We start from the raw sequence: 17,978 nt of genomic DNA, 5'->3' as shown, positions 1-17,978 counted from the left end.
ACTCCTCAAAAACTGAAATTATACATTTATCCTCTATTTCAGATACTTCAATAGGTCCACCACCACATTTGTCAATAAACAACACCACTATACCCATAACACGTCAAGCTACAAACCTAGGTATACTTATAAACTCAGATCTTTCCATGAAGCAACATATCTCCTCACTCACCAAAAAATCATTTTATAAACTACGGCTTCTAAAACATCTTCGACCATTGTTTTTCTACCGTGATTACCGAACTATTCTTCAATCCCTAGTCTTCTCCGGTCTCGATTATTGCAATGCTCTTTACCTAGGACTACCAGATTTTTCACTATACCCTCTTCAACTAATTCAAAACAGTGCAGCCCGAATACTAACTAGAACTCCTTTACACCATCACATTACTCCAATTCTTCAATCATTACATTGGCTTCCCATAAAGTTCAGGATAAAATATAAAATTCTTTCCACTATTCATGGTTTAATTCACAATCCAACTTCCACCTGGCTCTGCTCATTATTACGGATTTACAAACCTACAAGACACCTAAGATCACTTACCCAAAATCTCTTAGATATTCCCTCACCCAAACAAGCCAGATTAGATGTCACCAGAAAGAGAGCTTTCTCGGTAGCCGGTCTCATCCTTTGGAATTCACTCCCAAACCCTCTCCGATCAATTTCAAATCCTTCTCACTTCAAAAAATCACTTAAAACTCATTTGTTCCAACTCGCATTTCAAACACTTACTCAAGACCAAATATAATACTCATTCACCCTATTGCCACATTCATCATTCTCACTTCACTCTTTTCCCCCCCATCCCCCTCCATCCCCTTTACCACTTCCTCATTCCCCCTATATTAGTTACGTCCCCATTTTTTTCATGCCCCCCTTTCCCCTCCCCTCTTTTCCTGCAAGAGCAAGTCCTATGGCAACAAATCTTTATTTTATTTTTGAGTAATTAATTTGATTTATTTTCAAGCCAGAATTTTCTAGCTATTGACTAATTTTTGTATATTTTAATTTATTTTAATTTGATTGTTCTTTTAAAATTTTATTTTAATTAATGTAAACCGTTTTGACAAAAAATTTATTTTTTATAAAGTGGTATATAAATACTTTTAAATAAAATAAATAAATAAACCAAGAAGCGAGGGTCCGAAGCACAAGAAGACTCACCGAAGCAAGCAGACTCAACTAACCTGAAAGTTGCCAAGTCAAGGAATGAGTAGAGGAAGTCTCCTTATATACTTCCTCTGCTCTGGCTCATAGGAAACAGCTGTGGTCAATTAAAGGGGCGAGGTCCCTTTAAATCTAGGAAGGAGACGCGGCCTCGCGCCTAAGATGGCGGAGGCCATCTTGGATTTTGGCCGTGGAGAAAAGGCTGCCCGACGCCGCGAGGAAGGAGCAGGGACTGCTCCCAGCCCGGCGTCCACCGCAGAGGGCCTCGCCGACGCGCGGGACTGACGGGCATCGGGCTGAGACGTTTCCCCCGATGCTGCCGCGGCGGGTCGCCGTCGCGGTCAGGCGGGGGGGGCCGCGGTCGTGGACGTCCGCGGCCTCGGAACACAACAAGTAGCATGGGATCTACTTAATGTTTGTGTACTTGCCAGGTACTTGTAATCTGGATTGGCCACTATTGGAAACAGGATGCTGGGCTTGATGGACCCTCGGTCTGACCCAGTATGGCAACTTTTTATGTTCTTATGAGAATGTTGGCTAGGAAGTAGGGAATAGGATCTCCCTATTCTAAGCCTTGTTGTTTGTTAAAGGTAGAGACGGGAGTTAGAGGCAGGGGAGAGCAAATGGGTTGAGGAATAGGGAGTCTGAGATCCTGCTACCATAAATTGGAAAGCAGTAAAGGAATCTGGGTTCCTGGCAGAATCTGCATCAGAGCCGCAATAGGATGGTGTATGGCCTTTGGGATTCTTGGTGGGGGAATCACAGCTGATAGTATATCGACTGGTGCAGATTCTTGCCATTCTTCCTGTAGAGCCTCTGGAAATACAGGAGTTAAAAAACTCTCCACAGATGAGCCTGATGTAGGAGGAGAATGGACTCTTTCCCTATTGGTGGATTTGGACAGAGACTACCTTCTGAGATTATATTTTCGTAAGAGTAATTCATTCTTTTACAATTTAAAAATTGCAGTGTTTCCTAATGTAGCCAAGTCAGCTCAAAACAGGAGGAAGCAGTTTTTTTTTTTGAGATTCAGGGTTCAACAATTAGGTTGTTTTTGGTTTAATTTTCCCTGTAAATGTATTGTTAAACTAGATGGAATGAAATATGTATTTTATGATCCCAGTCAACTAACCCAACACATCAGGGAAAGATAGGGGTAAGCTGGACCTGAATTAATATTTTCACTGGAAGTAGTTCCCTCATCTGTTAACTAAGATCTGTTTTCATGCTTTGTTTTTTGTATGCTGTTATACAACAGCTTGTAAGCTTTGATCCTTTATAACTTGTTTTCTTTGGCATTTGTAGACTCCAACCCCTCTATTGTGGACTTTTTGACAATTATTTCTTATGTATTTATTTTTCTTTATATTGCTTTAGTGCTATGCCTACTTTACTTATTAATTTTTTTTTCTGTAATTTGGAATATTCTTATATAGAGTTTTAAAAAAGGACAAGACAGGACTTTCATTATAATCAATGATGCAACAGAACTGGCCAAAAGTAAAAGATGGAGAAACTAGGAAAATACATAAAACCTGGAGATCAGTAACTCATGTCCACTGATGACAAACATTTAACTCATCTAATAATGTTTTGTATCTAAGCTTACCACATCCATTTGCAGGAAGAGGGTGATTTTTAGCATAGCCATAATTTATAGTAGTCTTCAGTGCAGGGATCTGTGGTTGAATTTGATAATGAGACCTAAATTCAGTTTCAGAGTTACGAGGGACTTCTTTCTTCCAGTCAGGAGGGTCAGAAAAGGCATGTTTAAGTTGGAAGCCTGTAGAATTAAAAAAAAATTTCAAATGTAGGACTATATTTTTCTGAGCTAAAATTATGTCAATGAGCATGTGTAATCAAAAAGTTCTTCATTAATTCAAAGACATTCCACACTTCAAAGTCAAGACTATAAAATATTAAATATGTTGAGAAAGCATTTCATTTGAATATAATGAAATAAAATTGATTCTAAAAATTTAAAAAATAAGAATGCTTATAAGCAATAGAACAATAGAGAAACATATTAACTAACCTAGGCTTAGCTCAAAATTTCTGAAATCTATGAGATCCAAAAAATGTGATATTAATATATACCCAGAAGTGACCAATTCTGGTCCTCAAGAGCCTCAAACAGGCGAGATTTTCAGGATATCCACAATGAATATGCCTGAGATAGATTTACATACAATGGAGGCAATGTACTCAAATCTATCTCATACATGTTTGTTGTAGTTAGCCGCAAAACCTGGTCTTTTTGTGGCTCTTGAGGACCGGAGCAGGCCATCCCTGATGTACACCTTTTTGATGTTACAAGGAAATACAGGGCCATCAATTCCCTTGCTCATCCCTACTCAACTAGAAGGCTGCCCCAAAGGAACAAAATGTCCCAAGAGCAATTTATCCCCAAACTTCCAAGCTGCAGATTTTGCACCTCTACCATCTGCTGCACATAGAAAATACTGAAGTGCTGCAGGTGGCACAGTAACCTATATAGAATAGTGCAAACAAAACTGTTTTTCTGTGTCTCCATCTGCTGAAAGGGGAACAAAACTCATACATTTGGACTGGTTTGGTGGAGGATACAGAAAGCAAATGTTGCTTACCTGTAACAGGTGTTCTCACAGATCAGCAGGATGTTAGTCCTCACATATGGGTGACATCACAGGATGGAGCTCAATCATGGAAAACTTCTGTCAAAGTTTCCAGAACTTTGACTGGCCCCTACTGGGCATGCCCAGCATGGCACTAACCCTGCAGCCAGCAGGGGTCCCCCTTCAGTCTTATTTGAAAGCTACAGGCAGTGCCGAAAAATAAAACAACAAAACGTTACGAACCCAACACCGCGGGGTGGCGGGCGGGTTTCGTGAGGACTACCATCCTGCTGTCCTGTGAGAACACCTGTTACAGGTAAGCAACATTTGCTTTCTCACAGGACAAGCAGGATGGTAGTCCTCACATATGAGTGAGTACCAAGCTGAGGATGTCCGAACATGCAACAAATGTACCCAACGGCGTGCAACAGGCACAACAACTGGGGTGGAATTTGGTAGAGGGCATCCTGAACCCCACCGGGCAGGCGGAAGGGTATAGGTACGTTACGTTGGAAATAAGTTACGCAGGACAGACTGGCCGAAGATGGAATCTTGTCTTCCGGCTTTGTCCAAGCAATAGTGGGCTGCGAAGGTATGGAGAGAACTCCAGGTGGCAGCCCTGCAAATGTCAGGAAGCGGCACAGATCGTAGGTGTGCTACTGAAGTCGCCATGGCCCTCACAGAGTCTGCTTTAACATGGTCTTGAAAAGGAATGCCTGCTTGCTGATAGCAAAAGGATATGCAGTCCGCCAACCAGGAGGAGAGAGTCTGCTTACCCACAGGTTGCCCTAATTTGTTGGGGTGGAAAGAGACGAATAACTGAGTGCTCTTCCTGTGGGCAACTGTACGGTCTAGATAAAAAGCTAGAACTCGTTTACAGTCAAAGGTATGCAGAGCCTGTTCCCCTGGATTGGAATGGGGCCTGGGGAAGAAGGTAGGTAGTATGATGGATTGATTAATGTGAAACTCTGAAACTACCTTAGGTAAAAACTTAGGGTGAGTGCGGAGTACCGCCTGGTCCTGCAGGAGTTTAGTGTAAGGTGGATAGGTAACTAGGGCCTGTAACTCACTAACCCTGTGAGCTGAAGTGATAGCTAAAAGGAAAATCACTTTCCATTTGAGATATTTTAGGTCACAGGAGTGAAGAAGCTCGAATGGTGGTTTCATAAGCCTACCGAGAACCAGGTTAAGGTCCGAAGAAGGGGCCGGAGGACGTAAAGGTGGCTTGATGTGGAGCTAGCCCTTTAAAAAGCATGTTACGAAGGGTTGTACTGATATAGGGACATCCCCGACACCTTTATGGAAGGCGACTACTGCACTGACATGCATTCTGATGGAAGAGGTCTTGAGACCTGACTCTGACAGATGCCAGAGATAGTCCAAAAACTTTGGGATTGGACAGGAAAAGAGATCAAGGGACTGAAGAGCGCACCATGATGTGAACCTTTTCCATTTATAGGAGTAAGATTTTCTCATGGAAGGCTTCCGTGAAGCAATCAAGACACGGGAAACTGGGTCTGAAAGGTTAAGTGGTTGAAGGATTAACCTTTCAACATCCATTCCGTCAGGGACAAGGCCTGAAGATTGGGATGACGTAGGCACCCGTTGTTTTGAGTGATCAAAAGCGGGTCCTTTCCCAAGGGAATGTGCCTGCGGATGGAGAGATCCTGTAGGATTGGAAACCACACTTGGCGTGGCCAGTGAGGTGCTATCAGGATCATGGTTCTTTTGTCCTGACGTAGCTTCACGAGAGTCTTCGAGAGAAGAGGAAGTGGAAGGAATGCATAGAGCAGACTGGTTGCCCAAGAGAGGGAGAATGCATCTCTGGGCTGAGAGTGTTTGCTTCGAATGAGGGAGCAGTAATTGTATACTTTGTGGTTCTGAGGGGACACAAAGAGGTCTGTCTGAGGATATCCCCATTGTTGAAAGATTGAGTTCGCTACCGAGGGGTTGAGAGACCACTTGTGCGGTTGGAAGACGCAACTCAGCTTGCCAACACATTGTCCACTCCTAGCAACTAGGTGACCTTGAGGTACATCGAGTGGGAGATAGCTTCTGCCCAAATCTGTGCAGCCTCTTGACACAGAAGGAAGGAGCCTGTGCCTCCCTGTTTGTTGATGTACCACATGGCCACCTGGTTGTCCGTCTGAATCAGGATGACTTGATTTGATAGGAAATCCTGAAAAGCCCTGAGAGCATATCGCATTGCTCGAAGCTCCAGGAAATTTATTTGGTGTTTGGCTTCCTCTGGAGACCAAGACCCTTGTGTCTGCAGATCGGCCACATGGCTCCCCACCCGAGGTTGGAAGCATCGGTGGTGAAAATGGCTTGAGGATTTGAAACTTGAAAGGGCAATCCCTGGAGGAGATTGTTTTGATTCTTCCACCAGGCGAGAGACAGACGGAGTGAGTCGGTGATGTGAACAATGGTCGACAGAGGCTGAATAGCTTGAATCCATTGTGACCTCAGAGTCCAGTGCATGAGTCTCATGGTCAAGTGGGCCATTGTTGTGACATGGACTGAGGACGTCATGTGTCCCAGAAGGATGAGGAATTGGTGAGCTGTTGCAGCATGTTGAGACTGCAACTGGTGAGCGAGAGACATGAGAGTTAACGCTTGTTGTTGAGGCAGAAAAGCTTTTGCTTGCAAGGTGTCCAAGTCTGCTCCAATGAACGACAAGGTTTGAGATGGGGCTAAACAAGATTTCTCGTAATTGATGAGAAATCCTAGCGAAATTAGAGTGTGTAGAGTTACATCGAGGGATGACCGAGCAGTTTGTTGAGTTGGAGCCCTGATTAACCAGTCGTCCAGATAGGGTAGACGTGAACACCTTGGGTTCTGAGGAAAGCTCGACAACTACGAGACATTTGGTAAAGTCTCATAGAGCAAATGCTAGGCCGAATGGAAGCAGTCGGTATTGATAGTGCTTGGGGCCTACTAAAAAGCTCAGATACTTGCGATGAGCCGGAGTTATTGCAATGAGGGTGTATGCGTCCTGGAGGTCCAGAGAGCAGAGAGAGTCTCCTCTTTGTAGAAGAGGTAGAAGCGATCCCAAGGTTACCATCTTGAACTTTTCCCGCTGAAGGTACTTGTTGAGAGCACGTAAGTCCAGAATTGGACGAACACCCCCGATTTTTTGGGGATCAGAAAGTACCGGGAATAGAACCCTAGGCCTTGCTGCAAGTGTGGAACGGGTTCTATTGCTCTTGACTGGAGAAGGAGGAAGACCTCTTGATCCAGAAGAATGGAGTGGTCGGACGTTCTCCATGTCTGCAGAGGTGGGGAGTCTGGTGGCAGGGCGAGAAAGTTCAGATGGTAACCTTGAGCAATGATTGCCAATACCCATTGGTCAGTTGTGATTGACTGCCATATGTTGTGAAAGTGGCACAATCGACCTCCCACTGGTATGTGTGACAGAGGAATCTGGCTGCTGCTCTCCAAGTGGAAGTCAAAAACCTGAAGCAGGTCTTGGCTGGGGAACTGCTTGTGGTTTTTGTTTTCGGGCTTGGTGAGGCTGAGGCTTTTGATAAGGTCTCGTAGCACGGGACCTTGCTAGTGGCGGATAGGCCTTCCTTGGACGGTAGAACGACTTCTTAGAGTCCTTCTTGAAGGGCTGTCTTGAGGAGAAGTCAGAAGGCATCGAAGAGAGCTGTTTGAGGGTCTCATGATGGTCTTTTAATTCAGCCACCATTCGTTGGATCTGTTCTCTGAACAGATTATCTCCTACACAAGGCAGGTTGGACAACCGGTCTTGTACTTCTGGGTGAAGGTCAGAAGACTTGAGCAGGCGGGGTAGACGAATGAGGTTTTGACCTTTTTGCCCTCTTTTGTGCAGACTCTAGCACAACTGAGTGGTGGTCAAGCTGGGATTTTTGAAAGCCTGGGGCTGTCTGAACTAAATAAGTAGTGTCAGCCTTTCTGTGTACTGGAGCAATCGATTCAGGATTTTCCCAGTTCTTTTTGAGGAGATCAAGAAGAACCTGATGAATGGGAATAGAGGTGATCACCTTGGGGGCATCCAGGAATTGGAGTAACTCCATCATCTGGTGCCTATCATCTTGTTCCTTCTGCAGTTGAAAGGGAACCAACTTAGACATTTCCTTCACAAAATTTATGAATGAGAGGTCCTCTGGAGGAGAACACTTTCTACTTTCAATGGGAGAAGGTGGTGAAGGTAAGTCATCGATGTCTGTTGAAGTATCATCCCCCCAAGTGTCATGAGGATCAGCAGACTGTCCTTTAGGAAGTGAAGGGGGTTGGATACCTGAGGGTCCCGGTCTAGGCTCCGAAAACTTCGGAGGAATCACCGGAGGCACCGATGATGGCAGCGAAGGCACCGGTGCAGGCAGCGAGGCCATCGATGGATGACTTGATGGCACTGACGGACGTATCGGCACCGATGGATGAATCGGTGGCGAGGGACGTATTGGCATCGATGGCTGAGGCAAAACTCCCGATGGAGGAATGCGGAACGGTGTTTCTCCTCTCGATGAAGCTGTCATCGGGGAGGGCATCAGAGCCAATGGAGACCCGGGATCCATCGGTGGAAGGGCGGCCAACAGCGCCTCCATTCTGGATAGCAGCGGTGCCAGTGCTGCTGGAATCGGGTCGATGACAAGTTCCACAATCGGTGCCGGTGCCAGTGCCGGAGGAACCTGGAGACATTGCAATGCCTTGTTGATGGCCTCCTGAACCAGCCGGTCCAGTTCTTCTAGGAGACCTGGAGCAAGCAGCCCCGGCTACGGAACAGAAGAGGGAGGCAGAGGCATAGCCGGAGGGACCACCTTTATAGGCGGAATCGCGACTCCCAAACCCCGATCGCGTGAGGGTTGCCTCGGTGACCCAGTCGCAGGAATGGTCAATGCCTTTCCTGGACAGGGCTTCTTCGATGGCAGCTCGGACGGTGGCGAGGTCGATGATTTCACTCCCTCGATGGTCCGAGTCTTGCGATGTCGATGTTTCTCCCTATGATCTCCTCGATCCTGAGGGGGAGTAGAGGGTGTTGATGGCCGTGAAGACGTTGATGGCGGTCAGTCACTGGTCGGTGGTCGATGCTGGTGCGAAGTCGACGGTGCCGGTTTCGATGATGCCGATGCAATGGACGGAGTCGGGGTTTGAGCACAGAAGAGGAGTTCCATCTTCTCCATTCTGGCTTGTGACCTTTTGGTGTCATGAGGGCACATTTGGTGCAAGTCAGGACATCATGCTCACGGCCTAAACACATTACACAGACTCCATGGGGGTCTGTGATAGACATGGTGCGAGTACAGTCCGGGCACCGACAGAACCCCGACAGCATGGCCACTGAAAAAAATTGAGCTGCGGTACGGTCGATGGCCAGTAGGCTGCAAGGGCCAAACTCGACGGTAATCGATGGAAAACGGGTAAAAACTTACCGGAGTACCGCGGACAGAGAAAGTTAGAGGAGGGACCCCTGTGGGGCAAATTAACTTTAAATAATTCCGTGAGGAAAATTCCTGTCAGGAATCTCTTCAGAGTTCCTTTACCACGAGGCTACTGCTGCGCGGAAAAAAGAAGACTGAAGGGGGACCCCTGCTGGCTGCAGGGTTAGTGCCATGCTGGGCATGCCCAGTAGGGGCCAGTCAAAGTTCTGGAAACTTTGACAGAAGTTTTCCATGTTTGGGCTCCATCCTGTGATGTCACCCATATGTGAGGACTACCATCCTGCTTGTCCTGTGAGAATGCTGTATATTGGTTGTACTAAAATTGTCAAAATGATATAAAATGGGTGCAACAACAGAAGAACAGAAAGACAAACATAAACCACCTTCCCAAAGCAGGGTTCTTTAACTATTTATGTGTCCATCATACTAGTCACTCCCGGTATAAAATATCTTCATTTGCCTTATATATAATCATCAGCTAATACTGGACATCTGTTTTTCAACTTTTTTTTACTTATGCAAATAAAACTTATCTTATTCCAAAGTGAGCTGAAACTCCCCGACACAGGTTCATGTTTTGTTCACTGCATCAGGAGTTTTTCTCATATAGTAGCCACTCTTTTTTTCATTTATTGATCCATTTAAATGTCAGGTTGTTGCTACAATTGAATAAAAATGCCATTAAACCTCGCATCATACAATATACGTCAGGAACAACAAATGAGTGTGCGTTTAGCAAACTGAATAGCACAAATACACCAGCCAATTTATAAGAATTCTTGGCACAAACATTATTATGACAATTGTAATATATTGTGCTGTTGTAATGACAACGTTACTCTTCATCACCATAGCATCTCTCTTGGCACCAAGATTGGAAAACCGGAAGCTGTAACCTGAAGAGTTCCGGTAATGATGTTTATATAGATCTTCATGTAACTAAGTACCATTCTACTTCAGTGTTCTGTTTAAACCCTGGGGAGCAACAGTATTTAGATGGTAAATCCAAAATTGTTCCCTTAGGTTCAATCAGGTAGCCCAATTGCTTTTTCTAAATGTTTCTGTGATGTGTTCTAAAATGCCACATTTAAAATCTTCTGACCAATGCTTATGTTCCAGACAATGGAGCACAATTGGAGTCTGAGTCTTGTACATATTCACGCAACTTTTATGCTCTGTCAGTTGTGTTCTTATACTGCGTTTGGTTCGACCAATGTAAATCTTATCACAAGGACACTGTAGAAAATACACAACATGAGTGGACAGACAATCAGTATTACAGTGGAACTGAATAGTTTTTCCTGAGGTGGGGAGGTCAATCCAATGTGTGCCCGTGACAGATTGCACACAAAAGTTACATTTACCGCAAGGGTTATGTCCACTAATCAGGGCCATAGAAGTCGCTATTTCCAATGGAGAAAAAGAGTATACAACTAAATCCCTAATGTTTCTGCTTTTTTTGTATGCAAAGGGGTGACTTGAATATAGAATGCAACACTAACACTTCCCAATGTTTACAGATGATGTGGGCAATCGTTATTGCTAAATGTAAGTTGTAGAGTATACATACCAAAGGTGACTCTATGGGGCTGTCTTATCAAGGATGAGACAAGTGCAGTCTGCATGCATGGCTTTTTTATAAGCCTTCCTAATTATATGAAAAGGATAACCACGTTCCAACAATCGCGCACTCAGTTCCTGTGCCTGTATCAGGAAGTCAGCCTTCTTTGAACAGATTCGCCAGATTTTCAGAAATTGTCCCACTGGCAAATTAATTTTTAAACCACTTGGATGGAACTTAGAGTAGTGTAATAAATTATTCCTCTCAGTTGGTTTTTGATATAAAGATGTTTTCAACTTATTTCCTTGTTTAGATATCCAGATGTCCAGAAAAGATATTTTTTCAATACTGCACGTCATAATGAACTATAGGTTCGAATCCTGAGAATTGAGCCACATAATGAACTGCTGAAGATGGTCTTCTGACGATACCCATATCAAAAAAATATATTTGATATATCTGTACCATGTCTTGATGTATTTAAATTGTTCAGATGGATAAAGAAAGTGTTCTTCAAATTGTGCCATGTACAGATTTGCGATACTTGGGGCCATTGTTGTACCCATCAAGGTACCGTGCTACTGAATATAAAGAGTCAAAGGCAAAAAAAGCAGTTAACGGCAGAGAGCAGTTCTGCCATCCTTACTATAAAAGAGGTGGGTATCCAATGAGGTCTGGGACGCATTTCTACTGTACTTACGACTTGAGCCCTCCTTACATACTTTCAAAAAATGCATCAAGACTTGGCTCTTCAGGAAAGCCTACCCAGATGCTAATCAAACATAACCCTCTCTGCCGCCCACCTTCCTATTGCCCCCATTCCCGTCTTTCCTGCCCTTTTTCCTCCCCGCCTACCCCACCCCCCTCCTCTAAACCCCCCAGCCGCCGAGGCTTCTTCCTTCTACCCCTACTCCCGCATCTCTCCTCCCCAGCTCCTCCTCTCCCCCTCTGCCTGCCATGGAGACTTCCTAAGGATTTAATGTAAATAAGTACCTCGCCTCATTCTACAAATTAAGTAATCAATTACAGTTAAATTCTCCTTATATTGCTCAATTATTGTTTTATGCTCTTATCTCTCCTCCATCTGCCCTATCCTTCCCGCTTTTCTTACCCCTGCCCCCCTCTCGCCCCCTCTTGCCTGCTCCCCCTACACCCCCCCCCCCCCTGTTCATTGTAATTTCTGCCTGCTTCAGTTTTTTGTAAACCGGAGTGATGTGTCCTATGAATGTCGGTATAGCAAAAGTTCCTAAATAAATAAATAAATACAATATAATATTCAAAGCCGCAGCCTGCGGAAAGTTAGTATACAGTGACTTGATATCCAAAAATACCAGGAGTGTAGGTTCAGAATCCAATATCATTGTGTTTAATATATTTAATATATATTTGGTGTCCTTTACATATGACTGAATATTCAGTACTTCATTCTTCAAAAAAATATCCACAAATTGTTGACAATGGTTCTAAAATAGAGCCAATGGAGGCCACAATGGGGCATCCAGGTGGATGTTGTAACTGCTTATGCCCCTTCGGATAAGTTCTTGGAGGAGAAGTCCATTACCTGCTATTAAGTTCACTTAGGGGTAGATTTTATAATTTTGTGCGAGCGCGTACTTTTGTTCGCGCACCAGGTGCGAACAAGAGTACGCGGGATTTCAATAGATACACGTGTAGCTGCGCGTATCCATTAAAATCCAGGATCGGCGCGCGCAAGGCTGCCGATTTTGGGCAGCCTGTGCTCGCCGAGCTGCGCAGCCTGCCTCCGTTCCCTCCGAGGCAGCTCCGAAATCGGAGCTGCCTCGGAGGGAACTTTCTTTCGCCCTTCCCTCACCTTCCCCTCCCTTCCCCTACCTAACCCACCCCTCCGGCCCTATCTAAACCCCCCCCTACCTTTATCGCCGGATTTACACCTGCCGGAGGCAGATGTAAATCTGCGTGCGCCAGCGGGCTACTGGCGCGCCATCACCCAACCCAGGGGCTGTTCCGGAGGGCGCGGCCATGCTCCTGGAACGCCCCCGAGCTGAAACCACGCCCGCGGCGCGGCCCTCAAAACGTTGCGTCACCCACACCACGCCCCTGAAACGCCGCGTCATGACCGCCACGCCCCCCAGCACGTCCCCCGGCACGCCTCTCCATGCAAGCCCCGGGACTTACGCGTGTCCCGGGGCTTGCACGCACCGCCGAGCCTATGCAAAATAGACTCGGCGCGCGCAGGGGGGGGTTTGGGGTAGGTTTTTGGGGGGTACGCGCGTAGCCTTTGAAAATTTACCCCTTAGAGAATAGCCACTGCCATTAGCAATGGTAACATGGAATAGACTTAGTTTTTGGGTACTTGCCAGGTTCTTATGGCCTGGATTGGCCACTGTTGGAAACAGGATGCTGGGCTTGATGGACCCTTGGTCTGACCCAGTATGGCATTTTCTTATGTTCTTATGTAAAAAACCCGAAAAACTAGGTCTTGCGGCATTAAAAATTAAATTTCACGGCGTGTCAAAAAGCCTTTTCTTGCTGACAAATCCAATTCTAAATTTATGAGGTTTTCCAAGACTGGTGTAGGGTCTTCTTCTACCAGTTTATAATACATTTCATTGTTCAACTGTGTTCTAATTTCCTCATAGTGCTGATTACAATCCTGAATGACCACTGTTCCCTCTTTCTCAGCTGGTTTTATAACCAAACCAGTATTGTTATTCAGTTGTTTCAGTGCTACTTTTTCTTCTTGGTTCAGGTTCCATTGGATCTTACGTCTGAGGAGTTCAATCTTAGTAACATCATTTAATACAAGGTCCATAAAGGTCTTGATATGCGCTTCTAATATTAAACCTCATGCTTTTAATAATTTGTGTACTTCAGCACTCACATTAAGCAGGAACGTTTGCCCGCATCATTTGTAAACATTGGGAAGTGTTAGTATCGCATTCTATATTTTTTCGCACTACGACCGGACCCACGGACGGACGGACAGACGGACGGGGACGGACTGACAGAGAACCGGCTTGAGGCGGGGCCTGGCCTGCGCAGTCGGCGCTGAAGCCCGTCGGGGTAAGGCCGATTAAAAAGTCCACCTACCACCAAACGGGCTCCCTGCCGACCACGAGGCATCTTCCTCCCTAGCTCCAGATGCTCTCCTTCGCCGACCACGCCGCCTCCCCCCCAGCGCCGCAACCAACCAACCCGACGCTCCCGGTGACGTCAGAGGGCGGCGACCGCGGGGGGTTTTAAATCTACCACCGCACTCCCGGCGTCGCGCGCCGAAGGAGCGCGACAAAGGGGCCCACCCCTTTGTGCGCCCCTTCGTGCAGCACCTGAAGTCAGGCCCTACTATTGCACTCTTCTACCTTGCCGAACGCGGTCATTATCTCACTGGGAACAATTTCACACCCCAGCTGATCATAGCCTACCAGCTCTACCTAAGGAGATAGTTCCAGTACTCCCTTATTCCTTACCCAAGTCTACACTTACCCAGCGCTTGTATACTCTCGAGCAAATTAGAAGCCACGGGTTCTGATAATCATAGAACAAGCCAGGCTTCACCGCAATTTACATCAGGCTTCCAGTTTCACTGAAACTCCAACAACAACTCCTTATAATACGAAAGGACACATTTCAACACAGCAAGATGCAACCACTCCCCATACCTACAATCCCTTATATTCCCAAGCTCACGACTAACAAACACAGGATCCTAGGCATTCGACACCAGAGATTGATCCCCATCATGATCTCACCTATCTCCCAAATGCTTGGCTTCACTCTATTCACACTAACTCTGTTCAACGCTCAATCCATCACCAAAAAAATTCACCTTCTCAATGACCACCTGACGGACAACAACCCTGACATTTGCGCCATTACTGAAACGTGGCTGAAACCTACAGACACTGTTTTACTTAACCAGCTCCCCACCCACCTCTACGACATACATTCAATCCCCAGACTCAAAAAAAGAGGTGGAGGTCTCCTGCTAGCTACAAAAAAGGGACTAGGACTCTCGCTGCAATTATCTACAAAAATAAACAACATCGAACTTGCTCTATTCAATTCAGACCATCTTCAAATCGCTTTGGTTTACTCAACACCAGGAACCTTAGACTCAGATCCCTCACCATTAATTGAATTTACAACTAAACACATCAAGCGGGACAAACCGGCTATCTTGATGGGAGATTTTAACCTCCATGTAAACATCCCACGTCTATCCCATAACTGTGACATCTTACTTACAGCCCTCAATCACTTAGGCTTCAGCCAGATCGTCAAAGGTCCCACGCACAAAGCGGGACACACACTAGACCTGATCTTTCTCAACGAAGGCCTATCCTCGACCACCATCCCAACTTGCGTCCCTGTCCCATGGTCAGACCATCACATCATCTCTGCCGAACTTCAAACCAATGACCAGCCTCGTCCTAGCTACCCAGCTACCACAATACAATACAGGAAACCTTGTTCCACGGACCTACTTAGTAATCTGCTCACCAAAGAGCTTGAACGACTGGATCTCACTGACACTCCCTCAGCCATTAATTCTTGGTTCTCGATAACAAGTGAGGTCGCAGATCTATCCTGCCCAACCATCACTAAATCCTTGAAACCACCTCAAGCTAATAGGCATCCATGGTACACTCCGGAACTTAAAATCATCAAACAAGAACTTCGGAAAAAAGAAATTAGATGGCGCAAGTCTCCTTCCACCGTCACAACGCTAAACTACAAAGCCCACCTCAACACATATAGGATAGCCACCCACAAAGCCAAAAAAGACTTTTTTGCTAAAAAAATTCATAACTTCTCTTTCGACTCCAAAGCCTTATTCTCATTTGTAACATCTCTTACAAATCCTTCGCCACCGACCATCCCTGACGAGCAAGCACTCAACAAAGCCACGGAATTAGCCATCCACTTTGATAAGAAGATAACCGACCTCCTTAAGCCTATATCTATCCTACAGCCGACAGTACTGCCTTCTAGCTCCTCATCACCCACCAAGAAGTTCAACTTAACATCTTTCGAGTCCCCATCATCAATGGAAATCGAAATCATACTCAAAAAGCTCAAACCTTCCTCTCATCCTTTGGACGCCATACCCTCCAATCTTCTACTCTCCATTCCAAACACCATTTCCAAAGCGTTAGCAGACATCATTAACTGCTCTCTAACTCAAGGAAAGGTTCCAGAACAACTCAAAACAGCTATCCTAAAACCCTTACTAAAAAAAACCTAACCTTTCGACAGCTGACCCTGCAAACTTCCGTCCAATCGCTAACCTTCCCTTGATTTCAAGAGTGATGGAAAGACTAGTAAACAAACAACTATCTGAGTACCTGGAAGAGAACAACATACTCTCCCCTTTCCAGTTCGGATTCAGGAAATCGCAAAACACGGAAGCTTTACTATCATCGTTATCCGACACCATCCTCCTCAATCTTGAAAGAAAACAACCTTACCTTCTCGCCCTTCTCGATCTATCCACCGCATTTGACACGGTTAATCACTCCATCTTACTGGAACGGCTTTCTGACATAGGAATTCAAGGAGAAGCACATAGCTGGTTCCAATCGTTCCTGGAGAACAGATTCTACAAGGTCAGGATCAATAACAAAGAATCACTCCCAATCAAATCAAACAGAGGAGTCCCGCAAGGATCTTCCCTCTCCCCCACACTTTTTTTTTTTTTTTTTTTAAATTGTTTATTTATGCTCTTGCAGAACAAATAACATAATAAACGTGCATAGTGAAAACAAACATGAACAGGTACATTCCGTATAGTGCCCTATGTACAGTAATAAAATAACATGTCTCAGTTACATCCCAAAGCACAAAAAACTATATTGATAATACAAATTGTCCTGTTATCTATGAAACATAGCAAACAGCCTGAGAATGAGCCATTTTCTCCCTGTGTTCTCCTGTCCCCTCCCAACCCCCCTCCCCCACTTCACTAAGCATACTAGCTCAACTGAGTGCAGTTAAGGTTTGTCACTGTGTGTTCTTCCACACTCGGTAAGGTTCCCATATGGCAGAAAATTTGTTAACCCGGTCATGTTGCACAGCAGTAAGGTATTCCAACTGAAAAACTCTGTCTAAACGAGCCAGGACATGGGCAAAAGTTGGCGCCTTGTCAGCCTTCCACTTAAATGCAATTTCGCACCGGGTAGCCACAAAAATTTGCAAAGCCAACCTCTTCTGTTTCTCACTCCCAACACCCCCGACCAAGCCTAATAGGCAACCCTTAGGATCAAGCGGTATGTCCACCCCCAGGATCTGAGATGAGTACTGGGTCACTGCAGCCCATAGACCTTGAACCTCCTTGCACAACCACCACATATGATAGAATGTGCCCTTCTCCCCACACTGACGCCAGCAGCCATCGCTCGTTTGTAAGCGTATGCGGTGTAACCTTTCAGGAGCCATGTACCATCTATACATTAATTTGTAGCCATTCTCCTTAATGGTTGCAGAAATAGAGCCCCGACCCATAGCCATAGAGCATTGGTCCCATTCCGAGTCTGATAGGGTTTGTCCAAGGTCACCCTCCCATCTTAGCTGATAGCTCATCTTGAATCTAGGACCACTATTAAGAAGCATATACAGACGAGATATAGGCTTAGTAATTGGCCCAGTCTGTGCGCAAAAAGATTCAAACATAGACTTGCCCTTAAGCAATGCTGCAGGAGCTCCTTCGGAGTGGAGAAAATGTATAATTTGCCGATAGGCATACATATCCTTGGGAGTCAGTACATGAGCATCTTGCAAGTCTACGGCCGGGATCAACTGAGAGCCCTGGAAAAATTGCCCTGCGGTAGTGGTCCCCAGTTGCCTCCATCGCCGGATAAATGTTGCGTCCTGGCCTGGAGGGAAACGGGGGTGCATCAAGAAGGTAGTCATATGGTAAATACTCTTGTCCCCCACCAGACGCTCCCTCCATTTTACCCAATGCCGCAGAACTGCTTGAGTGAATGGAGTAAGTGAGTGAGGCACACCCTTCCCCATATCACGACACCACACCCTGGAGGCCAGCGAAATAGGCTCTGAGCCCGCCTGCTCAATGACCACCCATGACTTAGCGTTGTCCTTGAAGTGCCAACTAATGACCACTCCCAGCATGATGGCTGAGTAATACCAGTAGAGGTTAGGAATATTAAGACCACCTCGTGACTTGTCTTTATATAGTATATGACGGGATACCCTTGGAGGTTTCCTCTTCCATATAAACTGAAAGAGTTTCCTTTGCCAGATTCTCATGG

The 17,978-nt window shown here is 45.6% G+C and overlaps 1 protein-coding gene across 1 annotated transcript in view; it reads right to left on the bottom strand.

Annotated features, from left to right (window-relative positions):
- TEX26 (testis expressed 26) overlaps positions 1-17,978 on the bottom strand; it is a 187,007-nt gene that overhangs the window by 38,749 nt on the left and 130,280 nt on the right. The window contains exon 6 of the mRNA XM_029602646.1: positions 2,781-2,954. Within this exon, the coding sequence (XP_029458506.1) occupies positions 2,781-2,954 (174 nt within the window). The remainder of the gene's footprint in view (positions 1-2,780; positions 2,955-17,978) is intronic.

The sequence above is a fragment of the Rhinatrema bivittatum genome, chromosome 5 (assembly GCF_901001135.1).
Source record: "Rhinatrema bivittatum chromosome 5, aRhiBiv1.1, whole genome shotgun sequence".
Taxonomy (NCBI): domain Eukaryota; kingdom Metazoa; phylum Chordata; class Amphibia; order Gymnophiona; family Rhinatrematidae; genus Rhinatrema; species Rhinatrema bivittatum.
The sequence above is the reverse complement of the archived record's forward strand: the minus strand, read 5'-3'. Positions and strand labels throughout refer to the sequence as shown.